Below are 13,613 nucleotides of genomic sequence, written 5' to 3'. Positions count from 1 at the left end.
TAAAAATCCAAGAGTGGACAGAACTTGCAAAGGAGCAGGTAGAGCACAATTCCTCAATGTCTAACTTTGTAAAGCCAGTGTCAGTTTAGCACACAGCTGCAAGAGGATAGCCAGTCATCATCCTGTATAAATATGCCCTCTCTTCTAATTTTTCTATTTACGATGTCTTCTAACAATGCTAAAGCAGCTATTGTATTTGGAATAGTTTGGCCATTCCGTACACAATTATATTGTTACAGAATAAATGCAATCAAGTGCCTTAAATTTGTAAACAATATGCAATTAACTTTAGTGTATTTAATAATGCCCCTGATGCAAGTATGAAAAAGAAAAGGAAACAACACAAACAGTAGCATTGCTTTGATGCAGGGTGTTTCTGGTTTGCAAAACCAAGCAGCAAAGTGTGTACACAAGGTGTGAGGCTGCCATGAAAATGTGCGTGGCTTTATGCAAAGTTATATATGAGGCCCCTGGTGTGCTTTTTTCTACAGCAGTAAGTACATCTGCATGTGCTCAGGAAAACCTACCCAGACATGGGCAAAAAGTGGAACTTCATACAAGCAGAATAATTAGACTCTATTAAAGTCTCAAATATTACAACCTACTGAGGCCCATTTTCTTGCATTTTGTGTAAACATTCTTTCCCATCTTCTCATCACCTCTAAAATAACAAAATATTTGAAATTTATGCCACACCCCTGGCTCATCCAGGCATTTTCTGTACTGAAGTTATTATAAGCACTATATATACTGATTGCAAAAAATGCAGTATTTCCTGGAATGATAAAATTGCCCTTGAAGCACCTGTACTTACACAAAACATGTCAATTTATTTATTTTTCTAAAAAAGTAATGCAGCTTGTGCTGTAAGGCATGGTATATTGCCAAATACAAGAAAGCTTATTAGCCGCTCCTTTCTCCAACATGGTACAGATATAAAAACAATGCCTTAAATACCTTTAAGAAAGTGAAAGTCACAACAATACAAATGCCACACTTAGTCAGTTTTCAGTGCATAACCTTGAATCTCGAATTTAACTAGAAGCAGGAGAACGAACCATTTGCATGCTGCAGGTAGGCATTTCATGTGTGAGTGCTGTCTTGACTTTATGTCCTTATTACAGGCAAGATTTCAGTAGACCAGCAAGGCAGATGAAAGCAACTAGATTTTGCAATGTCAAGTGGCCATATCAGAGTATGAGCAACATATCAGACTGTTCTGTCTAAAAAACTGTTTCACATCTGCCAAATGTATTACTGCTAAACTGCGTGCATTAGGGACAGGGCAGTGAGGGAAAGGTTTTGTGGTGCTGGCCTTCTTAGATGTCCTGCACTTACAACTTCTACATAGCCTGATCCTACTGTAGGACACACACACATCTCTTGTGGTCACAATTCTCCTTTGGACTGCTGGTATGCAGGTGCTGCCTTGGCGTGCTCTATGTCCTGAAACATATCCCCACTGTGAACCATTGAAATACCCTGGACTGAAATATTTAGAGACATGACTCTGTACATGCTGGCAGATTCACAGGCTCATTGGCACTACGGTGACTGCAAGAACTGGTTGCACAAAATATGAAAGACTTCAGGATGACTGCTGTTAATATTCACATTTGTTATTATTTCCTATTTTTATGATTGTCCTGTTTGGTTTTCCTATTATTCTCTTTTGTTTATTGTTATTTCAGTATTGAAGGTTTAAATTCCAGTCCAACAATACAGTGTTGTGTTTCTTTTTTCCATGATTATATATTTTCATTTAGCTTTGCAGACATGGAATTGTTAAAACTTTTAAATGGTAACAACAGGGAATATTTGAAGCCAGTTAACCATGTTTAGAAGATGTATATTCAAATTTATAGAAATACCAGATGTGTATGCCAGTAACAGCCTAATCTGTGATAGGCACTAGCTCCCCTCAACCTGAACTGGATAAGAAGTTTTTAAAATGGACGTAGAGATGTTTCTTGTCCTAAAACTCAGTTTTATGTGATAAGCAGGTTAATTGTCCTTTTAATTACCATTTTAAAACTGGTCCATACATATTAAATGCTTTCTAGTCTGCCATTCATTACTTTATGCAGCAACTTTTTTTTATATTTCACTGAAACTTTTAACATTTTTTCATAGGTACTGCACCACTGTTGTCAGTCTCCACGAATTATTGAAGTTTTGATTAATACTTATGATCGTGTGAAAATAACAGACACATGGAAAGAGGCTGTTGTTCCGGAAATTTTACAGGTAAATAACTTGCATATGCTTTTGTTGGTTAGCTTAATTATTTAGAATTATTAAAAAATATTCTTTTCAGAGATGTCTTAAAGGTGATTTTATACAGATCTGGTAATTTCAACAACATAAGCATGTCACTACAACATCAATATAATTCAATACGCAAGAACAGTGAAGAACAGGAAAAGGATAGAATTTGGTAAGAAAATCTCCTATATGAGCAGAAAGTTCTAAAAATGTAGATAATTCCCCAGAGGAAATCAGATGAGATGTCATGACATGGCATTTAGAAAGGAAAATTAAATAAATAGCTAAATCACATAATCATATTGGAATGGCACAGATAAAGTCCACTGCTAGCCTCCAACTAGAATTATTATTTAACTGTTAAAAATTTAAATAGTATAGGGAGACCATATTAAGGAGCTAAAATAATAATTGTATTTACAATTCAAATTCAATATTACTCTTTGTGGTGTTGAATAATTTATGTAGACTACTAGGTGTATCATTCTGTATACATTATATTAGTGCCATTGTGCTGAGGTACAGTATTATTCGGCAGGATAAAGAAAAAGGTTTTTGAAATATAGCATTCATTGAACACAGGAAATCACTGACACTTCCATCATAAAATGTAGGCATTAAGTTTCTTGAAAATGCATATTATTATTTCCAATGAAGTACAATTAAATAATGAAATGCTATTCTTCTAATTCCCCGTGACCCTGTAGTTGGGATATAGCGGGTTGGATAATGGATGGGCAGATGGATGGATATTCTTCTAATTTAGTAATTGTATCCAAAATATGGGGGATTAGGTTGATTCACAATCTTTAAGTCGTGGAATTAATTGATACTTATTCTTGGACCATTAGAGTGTGATATTATTATGGCAAGTATGAGACAGATGTTTCTTTTTTTTTTCTTCCTCTTCCTCTTTTCCCTCTTCTGTGTGGGGTTGATGTGCTTGATCAACTTCCCCATACACCTCAGTCTTGCACCTCCTTGCCTGTCAAGCCCTTTTCCTTCAGATCTTCTTTTACTTTATCCATTCACCTCCACTTTGGCCTCCGTCACTCTTTCTTTCCTGTACTGCCATTCCCATCACTCTTTTGTCCTCATATTCATTGTCTCTCCCAATCGCATATCTGTACCAATACAATCTAATTTCCTGTACTTTCTTATGATATCTATCCCACTTTTGTTGTACCTTTGATTTTTTCATTTCTTATTCTGTCCTTTTTTTGTAACTCCACATATCAATCTCAACATTCTAATTTCTAAATCATCAGACATCCTCTCCTGCATTCTCTTGACTGCCCATATTTCAGCTCTATGGTCTCACTACTGTCTTAAAAACCCTTGCTTTAATTTTTCTACATTAACATTGCACTCAATGGTTATCTCCTTGTCTAATTTTCCATCTTTGACAGCTGCTGATCCTAGATATTTAAATTTATTCAGTCTTTTCATCGGCTCTCCTTGCAAGCTAACCTCTGAATCCTGATCATCATTAAACCTTTCTTTCTATTTATATTCAACCCTCTATTTTCCAAAGCCCTTCTCCATTTTTCCAACTTCTGCTCCACTTCCACCTTTCTGGTGCTACTCAGTACAATGTCATCAGCAAAAAGCATGCACCAAGGAGATTGGTCTTTGATCCCATGTCTCAACCATAACCAGATTAAAGAGGGAATGACTTAAAAAAAAACATCCCTGGTGCAGACCTATACCAACTGGGATCTTGTCTTTTTGTCTTTTAACCCAACACTGCTTTTAACCTGAGATCTCACTTCTTCAAACATATCATTGACAAAGCTCCTATGCTACTATGGTACTCCTCTTTCTCTCTCTCATGGACCTCCAGACCCTTAGACATGGCACTTAATCATACGCTTTCTCCAAATTAAAAAAAACACCTTCCTCTTTATTCTTAGTACCAGCCCTTCATTTGTGACTCTTTCCTCAAATACTATGCTTGGATTGTCTTATTTAAACAGCTTTTCAATATACCTCTTCCAGTACAGAGTAATGGGGATTGTGGAAGAGAGGTGAAAAAGAGAGTGTAGGCAGGGTGGAATTCGGTGGAGAAGAGTGTCAGGAGTAATTTGTTACAGACGGGTATCAGCAAGAGTAAAAGGGAAGGTCTACAGGACAGTACTGAAACTAGCTATGTTATATGGGTTGGAGACGGTGGCACTGAACAGAAAGCAGGAGACAGAGCTGGAGGTGGCTGAGTTAAAGATGCTAAGATTTACACTGGGTGTGACAAAGGGTCAGCTCCAGTTGGACAGTTGGGAGACAAAGTTAAAGAGGCGAGATTGCATTGGTTTGGACATGTGCAGAGGAGAGATGCTGGGTATATTGGGAGAAGGATGCTAAGGATAGAGCTGCCAGGGAAGAGGAAAAGAAGAAGGCCTAAGGGAAGGTTTATGGATGTGGTGAGAGAGGACATGCAAGTGATGGGTGTAACAGAAAAAGATGCAGAGGACAGAAAGATATGGAAGATGATCCGCTGTGGCGACCCCTAATGGGAGCAGCCGAAAGAAGAAGAAGATGTTCAATTAACCTATCATGTTCAATTAAGACCACACCTTGCTCATCTTTTATCTGCATTATTGGACTAAAATACTTTCCTTCCTTGTTTAAATGACTGCCCTTTATTTAAAACTTGCTCCCTAAACATGTTCCTAAGCCCTTTCTGTTTTAATCTCCACTACTTTATCCTTGAAGCTGCCTAATCTGGTTTCATTTTCCTACTGATTCTGAATTCCTAGTCCATCAACACCACTTTATGCTGCACAGGTCACACTTTCGCCATTTGCGACCTTACATTTCTTTATCTCTTTCAAATGAGATCTACAAATTAGAATGTCTATTAGGCCTTCCCTTCCTCCACTACTATAAGTAACAAGCTGATTTACTTTGTTTTCAAAAAATGTGTTAAATATTACCAAATCAAATGCCATGGCAAAATCTACTATCTTCTCCCCATTTGCAATTTGTTTCCCCTATTTCCACTCTCCATGTATTCTCTGTATAATATATCTGCTCTTTCTTACATGTAATTTAGACGACCTCAAACAATCACCTTTTCTCTCTCGTACCTAAGTTCTTCATCCATTTATATTAGGCAAAAGCATCCTTCTCATCTTCCTCACAGCCCACTTGAGGAGCATATGCACAAATCACATTAACTACAGTCTCACAAATGTCCAGCTTGGCACCCATCACCCATTCACCTATTCAGACTGACAAGACTAACTTTTAGTTCTTTGAATACTGCAATATCTACACCATTTCTCCCTTGCTCATTTGCTTCACTGTACAACAACATAAAGCCTCCTCCCAATTATCTTACCTTATTCCTCTTCCATCTAGAATCCTGCAAACACAACACACCCACTTTCCTAATTTCTATCAAATCTGCCAACTCTCTTCCTTTCCCAGTCATTGTCCCAACATTCAGTGTCCCCACTCTTACCTTTAACTTGCCATTTCATTTCCACTCCTGTCTTCATCTGGATTAACCTTTATCAGTCTGGCCTGCCCTTGTCCTGGTAGCCCTCGCTCAATAACCACAATGGAGGAATGAGACAGCTGCATTACTTGGAAATAACAAGCATGCAGGACTTTAAGTCAAGGGCAATTTTGATAACGGACTGTCATATACAGAAAATGTTTTGAGTTGTTCATCTTTCTGTTATGTTCTTTTATGTTAATGTAGGCTACTTTTATGAATTACAATACAATACAATACAATACAGTTTATTTTTGTATAGCCCAAAATCACACAGGAAGTGCCGCAATGGGCTTTAACAGGCCCTGCCTTTTGACAGCCCCCCAGCCTTGACTCTCTGAGAAGACAAGGAAAAACTCCCAATAAAACCTTGTAGGGAAAAATGGAAGAAACCTCGGGAAAGGCAGTTCAAAGAGAGACCCCTTTCCAGGTAGGTTGGGCGTGCAGTAGGTGTCAAAAGTAGGGGGTCAATACAATACAATATACACAACAGAACAATTCCTTAAGACAGCATAATAAAAAATTTTAGAATTACGGTTTAACAGTAGATGATATGACATAATTAGGTTTCGATATTTTTAGAGTCCTGGAGACCTCATCCATCTAGCTGCATCTCCATTTGGCCATGCCACGGCTGAAACATTGCTCCGATGAAAGGACCTCTCTTTCCCATGATTCCTGTGATCCTCCATCAGGGATGACTTTACCATAGGCAGGCAAACAACTTGGCAGGTGGGCCGTGGCACCAATGGCCACATTTGGGTACCGAGAAAAGAAACAGAATAGGTGAGGGTTAGTATTCAAATATAATTATCATGTTACTTATGTTATAGTGCTAATGACTAACAACAGAGATGCAGTATGTACAGTTAATCAGCAGCTCTAGTCAGGATATGCTAAACTGAAGTAGTGAGTCTTCAGCCGGGATTTAAAGGCTGAGACCGAGGGGGCATCTCTTATGGAAGCAGGAAGACCATTCCACAGTTTAGGGGCCCTGTAACTAAAAGCTCGACCTCCCACTGTTATTTTATTAATCCTTGGAATCCTAAGCAGACCGGCATCTTGAGATCTTAATGTGCTCAGGTTTGTAAGTCATGATAAGTTCAGACAAGTAAGCGGACCTTGGCCATTTAATGCTTTATATGTTAAAAGGAGGATTTTGAAATCTGCCCTAAATTTAACTGGGAGCCAGTGTAAAGATTTAAGAACTGGGGTTATGTGTTCATATTTTCTTGTTCTTGTAATAATTCTTGCAGCGCATTTTGGATTAACTGGAGGCTGTATAGAGAACAGTTTGAACAGCCAGTGAACACCGCATTGCAGTAGTCAATCCTACTAGAGATAAATGCATGAATTAATTTCTCACAATCCTGTTTATTTAGAAAGCGCCTTAATTTCCTAATATTTTTAAGATGGAAAAAACAGGTTTTGGACGACTTTGTAATATGCGCTTTAAATGACATGCTAGAGTCAAAGATAACTCCTAGATTGCGGGCTGATTCAGTAAAATTAATTGGGATTCCAACTGAGTTAAATGACGACAAAATATTGCTGTGATCAGCGTCATTCCCTCCAACAATTAACATCTCTGTTTTATCTGTATTTAAAGACAAGTAGTTCTCATTCATCCATTCCTTTAATTCACTAACACAACTAATTAAAGACAACATCGGAGAAACTTCATTTGATTTAAATGAAAGGTATAACTGGGTGTCATCTGCATACGAGTGAAAATTAACATTATGTTTCCTAATGAGAGATCCCAGTGGAAGCATGTAAAGTGAAAACAGTAAAGGTCCCAGTACTGAGCCCTCGGACACCATATTCAACTTCTGTGTATAATGATGGAGTACTGTCAGCACATTTCTGTACATACTGGAATCGATTTGATAAATAAGAACTGAACCAAGCGAGCACGGGCCTGTAAGTCCAACATCGTTTTCTAGCCTGTGCAGTAAAATAGAATGGTCAATGGTGTCAAACGCTGCACTTAAGTCCAACAACATAATTACAGTGGAATTTCCTTCATCAGAGGATATCAGAATGTCATTTACAACCCGTGTTAGTGCCGTTTCTGTACTATGACCAGTGCGAAAGCCAGACTGGAATTTCTCAAATAAATTGTAATGCATAAGGTGTGACTGAAGCTGACTGGCGACTACTTTCTCTAGTATTTTAGAGAGAAATGGTAAATTTGAAATAGGCCTATAGTTATTTAGTATGTGTGGGTCTAGGTCTGACTTTTTAAGTAAAGGTTTAATGACTGACACTTTTAGTGCATCAGGTACTGTGCCATGCAATAATGAACTATTGATAATGTTTAGAATTGGTGCTACAAGAACATCCATTGCACTTTTTACTAGTTTTGTTGGCACTGGATCTAGGGAACAAGTAGTGGGCTTCATTTTCGAAATTAAAGTTAAGACTTCCTGCTCAGTTACAGGATTAAAATTATTAAAGTGCTGAATACAATGTGAGGCAGGGTCTGCTAAGCTAGTATTTGGTTTGTACTGTGATGCTGAGATCTGTGATCTTATATTTTTAATTTTCTCATTGAAGAAGTTCATAAAGTCTGTACTGCTAATATCTGTTGGTATTTTGCACTGTTGATCTGAATTCCCATTTGTTAATTTAGCCACTGCTCTAAAAAAAATTAAAATAGTATAGTTCATCTCTTTGTCATTCTGGTTTAATAGGAGTATTAGGGTTTCTCCATTTAAAAGTCAATCTGGTATTACCCTTAAACATTCCTTAAAGGATGTAGATCTGTATGGTAAATCCAATTTTGTTTGTCGGGGGTTGGTATGTTCAGTTTGTTTGTGTGGTGTGGTTTGGCCTGGGTAGTGTTAATAATGGAAATCTTGGATTTTAAGTTATTTTTTGATGAATGTCCAAATTATCTATGTATACATCAAAATAAAGAAAGAATACTGAAATAATTAATAATTTCTTTTCTTTTTTAGAAACATCAAGGTTTCTATGACTCCCTCTTCGCTTTAGCCAACAAGCCACGATCACTCCAGCATTTGGTCAGATGTAAATTAAGAGTCATCTTGGAAGGTCAAATCCCTTTGGCAGTTCCTAAACTTGGTTTGCCTACCTACCTGCAAAATTACCTGCTTCTTACATTTCAGGACTATGTCCACTGACAAACTTCAAGACAAAGAAGAAAACACGACTCAAATTTTTCATTCAGACCCAAACAGAAAAATGTATGTGTATTTATTTGATTTTGCACATGTGCCTGGACACAGATGTTGTTTTCTATTGTCTCAATATTTTTTTTGAGTGTATAAACATACAGTATTTTATAAAAGTTACTGTTACAGTGTCTCAGACGTGATAAATTATGTTCCTCTTGTTCACAAAAAATGCCACTGAATGCTTATTATTAATCATTAATTCAAAAATCATTTTTGGTATTTGAAACCTAATACTTGGTTATCCATATACTGCATTCGATCTAATTAATTATTTGTTTTGCTGTTAGAATACAGGACTTTTTGTTACACACTTGTCCTGTAACATATTGGTTTGGTACTATTTATCAGACATATGCCAATTAATTTCAGGTAGCCAAAGAAAGTAAACAATTCCAGCAGGGAAGTCATGTTGAAGGATGGTCATGAAGACGAAAGGAGAACTACTTCAGAAGTCGTGATAGACATAAAAGTACATTCGAAGTTACTAACTTAATTTAAAACATTGTTTGATTTCAATAAAGCAGCACATTTTTTCCCCAACACCAGTGGCCCAGACTATAAATAAAGAAGCAGGCCAGAGTCCTAATAGTTTTATGTTATTGTTTGCATTGGAAAGTCCAATATGAAATTCCATTTTTGAAGACATTGTGCCTATCTTTGTACATTTTTATGCATATACTGCATGGTGTTTTATGTTTTGATTAAAATGTCTTTTTTTTTCTAAATTTAAAATGGTTTGAGAAGGTTTAATGTGAATTGCACAATGCAAGAATAAAATGTTGAAAATGTTTTGGACTGTATTTTTTCATTAAAACTGGTAATCATTAACATTCTTAGGTTTTTCAGTGTCATCAGCATATACTGAACAACAGATATTATCTTCCAGATAGAATCTGTTATTAGCAACATACTGTATAACAAGAAAATAATAACGTCTTCAGCAACTGACCGTTGAAAAACACCTTATCTTATTTCAGAAATCGATGGTGAAAAACTTTTGCCAGACTTTTATACAAATGAAAAATAATTTCATAATTTGGATGTAAATCACATCAAAGAGTATCAGGTGGTCAAAGATAGTTATTAACTCTGTGTAACAGAATATTGTGGTCAGCTGTATAGGCACCTGTGCTTGAATCAGGAAGCATGCTGATTGTATTAATTACTGCATTAAAAGATATAACCACACTGATAACAACATAAGCTGTGCTTGTTTCTGAATTACAAACTCAGCATGATTTTTTTTAAATAGTTATATTATTGGACAAGCACAGCTATAAATCTTTGTATGATTTTAAAGACTTACGATAACTTCAGTTGATAACCTTTTTTAATTATTACAATCAAACTCAATGTATTAAGATTTTCAAATGGTATCATTAACTGTAGCTGCGTCTTTTGCTAGTTTCCAAAGTCAAGCAGTCACCCAGTTAGTAAGGTAAAGTCCCGCCAAATTCAAACACAGCAAAATAATATCCACAGTGCAATAAAGTTCATTTTAAAAAAGTTTAATGAAAAGTCCAAGAAGAACAAACCACAAAAAAAATCAGAAAAAGTAATTGCGCAAACAACATAAACAGGAAAAAGAATGAAAAACAGTTTCTTCTCTATGTTCTTAAAATCTTATCTTATTTGGATTGTTTCAGTTTCATTCTACACTGAAAGTTACAGTATACTACTCTTCAGTAGTATTCTAATTTAACATATACTTACAGAGTGCAGATCATGCTATGTTAAAATTATAAACGGTGTGCCCTGCAGGCCTTGCCAATGCAGATCAAAGACAGAAAAAGCCCCTACTCAGAATGACAAGAAAGTCAGAAAATTCTACTTACATGTTAGCTTGTAGTGGTTAAGATAAAAAATACAACATCTTTTTAACCCTGTGTTCTACGTAGTAATGTAAAGCCAAACACTTTAATTTAACTACATAAATACTTTTATTATATATAGAGTATCACGTAAAAACCATCGCACCTATTTCTATTAAATCATGCAGTCATTTCTAGTATACTGTAACTTAGAATACTAAAATATTTGTGTTTTTTATGTATAAATATCTGGAAAACATTAAAAACTTGGACTACCTCGCTAAAAGTTGACATTATCAGTCAAAATAATACTAAATTAACAGGACTGTATATAGGACAGGACAGTAGCAACAGGTCAATAGTGTGCATTAATGAAATTTCTCAGAAGGAATGGCATGTTATTTATTTTGAATCCATCTTATTTATTATTCATATAAAAATTCATATATATATATTCATATATATTCATATATACTGTATATACCGTATATACTCGCAGATAAATTCTCCCGTGGTTAAGTCGAGACTTTATTTTACAGTATAATTTCTGGTATTTTATAATGTTGGTCGTATAAGTCGAATGCAGAAAACTCACAATATTGGTACAAGGGATTATGATATGCTAATGCTCACCTAGAGAGTAACCACAGAGCACACTGCCTTTTTTTTCTATGTGGGTGCGGCAAAGTGCTGTATCAGCGTGTGCTCCTAACCCCTCTCTCTATTGTGCCTACATGACCACACGGTAATACCCAAACTATTCCGAAACAAAATTTGCACTGTTTTGTGTTTTTTGTATCTCATACCCTCATACACCTTTATCATATGAGCATCCCTTATCTACGATGGAGCATTTGATGGAGCTGGTTTTAAATTAAACGTCGTTGAAGTAGCGAAAGAAGTTGGTAACTGCGCTGCTGCAACAAAATTCAATGCCTCTGAGAAACTGATGTGAGATTGGAGGAGGCAAGAAAATGTAAAAAAAAAAATGTAAGTGTTGCATTTTTGAAGAAGCGTATAAGTCGGGGTCTGATTTTATTATCTATTTTTTGGGTTTCAAGACCAACTTATACTTGAGTATATACGATAATTGAATTTCAGTCTTTTTGTGTTTGAGCATAGCATGAAAACCACCACACTTATAGCTGCAAAGCTTTCGTACAGTCTAACTCTGAATATAGGCTAATAAAATTTGGATTTTTTTATGTATAAACATCTAGAAACAAAGCTGCCATTTTCAATGGATTTTCCATTGCACCATTTAACCATAATATCTCTGGTATACACATTATATCAACATTATTGTTACTTCAAATGTATAACAAAATAACACTAATTTCAGGTGTTTATATTTACCCTGATAATTGGTGATATATTTTTTAATATATAAGTGGGTTGAACTATTTGTATGTTTGCTCAATAACTCTTTAACAATTGATCAGAAATTTGTTCCCTCTTTTCTCTTTTATGATGAACAAAATAGGTCATATTCAGTTTTTTGTCAATGGCAGATAATAATTAAGCAAATTACCTATTTTTGATGAGGTTCATGCTTAAGATGGAGTAGCGAAAGTCTTATGAAATGATAGGAGTGAAAGGGGGTAGAATTTGTTGGAATCTGGCAGGAGTGCTGCTCAGAAAGGAGGAGGGTATGTGTCACTCGACTCTCATTTGTTATGTTTCAACTGTGGTGCACACCACACATTCTACGTTAAAATATTTTTACTGAACTATTGAAATAATTATTACTACTGTTTAACAGATAGTTTGTTGCTGCAAAATTACTTCTATTTCTCTAAATCTTACATTTAATTCTGCAAGGGTTTAATAAGCTAAGAAGCACAACGTGGTAAATAATATTTAAAAAATACATATCTTTCTGTAGCTATGAGGTGATCATAAATGGTAGATTTATTTTACACGTGTAATATAGATTTAATGTAGAACACCTAGTTTTACATAACATTAATTTACTAAAATGGCTCTATATTAACAATTCTGAATGAAAAAAACTATTAATCATATTAGGTATTGATTCAGGGAGCATGGCAAATTAATTTTCAACAGTCTGGTTGGAATTGATTTTAAACAAGAAGCTACTACTTTAAATTAAAAAGCAGTAGTACAATTTAGTGTAGAGTCTGAAACTAAACATTAGTAAAGCTGTATACACAGAGTGTCTGTTACAGCATTATTAGATCTAGGAGCTTACTGCACAATTTGTAATAGTATGATGTGCTGTAGTTTATTATCAAAGAAATCCAAAAACTTGTTTCTAATATTATCTGTCATTAAATGTCTCACAGTTTAGATTTCTTATCCATTCCTGTTAGAAATTATTTGAATATGATTTTCTTATATTAATTTTGAACAGCTTTTAAATTGCGGTCTTTAGTTTTTTATTTCTTTCTGTCTACTCACACGTTTTGTGTATAAAGGGTGCTTGGTTCATTTTCACAGTTTTTATTTTTCCCTATTTAATATGGGTTATTTGCTTGGTCATTTTTAACTTTTCTTTTGGTGCACAAGTCATTGAGCACTGAAGAGTCCATTAGGCGTCCAGATTGATTTGTCCATGTAATGTCAGGATTGCAATTTTGTATACAGTATAATCAGATAGGAAGTATGCAGTATTTTCAGCTCTATGCTTAGTAATGTTTTGTGGCCAAATTTTAAGAAAAAACAATTTTAGGAAAAAAAAAAAGATATCTTTTGAAATAAAAAACAAAGGAAACAAACCAAAAACTTAAGAAGAACAAAAAATATGTTTTCTTTCATTTAAAAAATGTATCAAAAGACTTAATTGCTCATGTCATGTTTCTGACATAGATCCAGAAT

The 13,613-nt window shown here is 35.2% G+C and overlaps 1 protein-coding gene across 1 annotated transcript in view; it reads left to right on the top strand.

Moving 5' to 3' along the window:
* asb10 (ankyrin repeat and SOCS box containing 10) overlaps positions 1-9,070 on the top strand; it is a 55,740-nt gene extending 46,670 nt beyond the window's left edge. The window contains exons 4-5 of the mRNA XM_039753237.1: positions 2,134-2,247; positions 8,725-9,070. Of these exons, the coding sequence (XP_039609171.1) occupies positions 2,134-2,247; positions 8,725-8,910 (300 nt within the window). The 3' untranslated portion in view covers positions 8,911-9,070. The remainder of the gene's footprint in view (positions 1-2,133; positions 2,248-8,724) is intronic.
* The last annotated feature ends 4,543 nt before the right edge of the window (positions 9,071-13,613 follow it).

The sequence above is a fragment of the Polypterus senegalus genome, chromosome 5 (genome assembly GCF_016835505.1).
Source record: "Polypterus senegalus isolate Bchr_013 chromosome 5, ASM1683550v1, whole genome shotgun sequence".
In the NCBI taxonomy this organism is placed as follows: Eukaryota; Metazoa; Chordata; class Cladistia; order Polypteriformes; family Polypteridae; genus Polypterus; species Polypterus senegalus.
The sequence above is the reverse complement of the archived record's forward strand: the minus strand, read 5'-3'. Positions and strand labels throughout refer to the sequence as shown.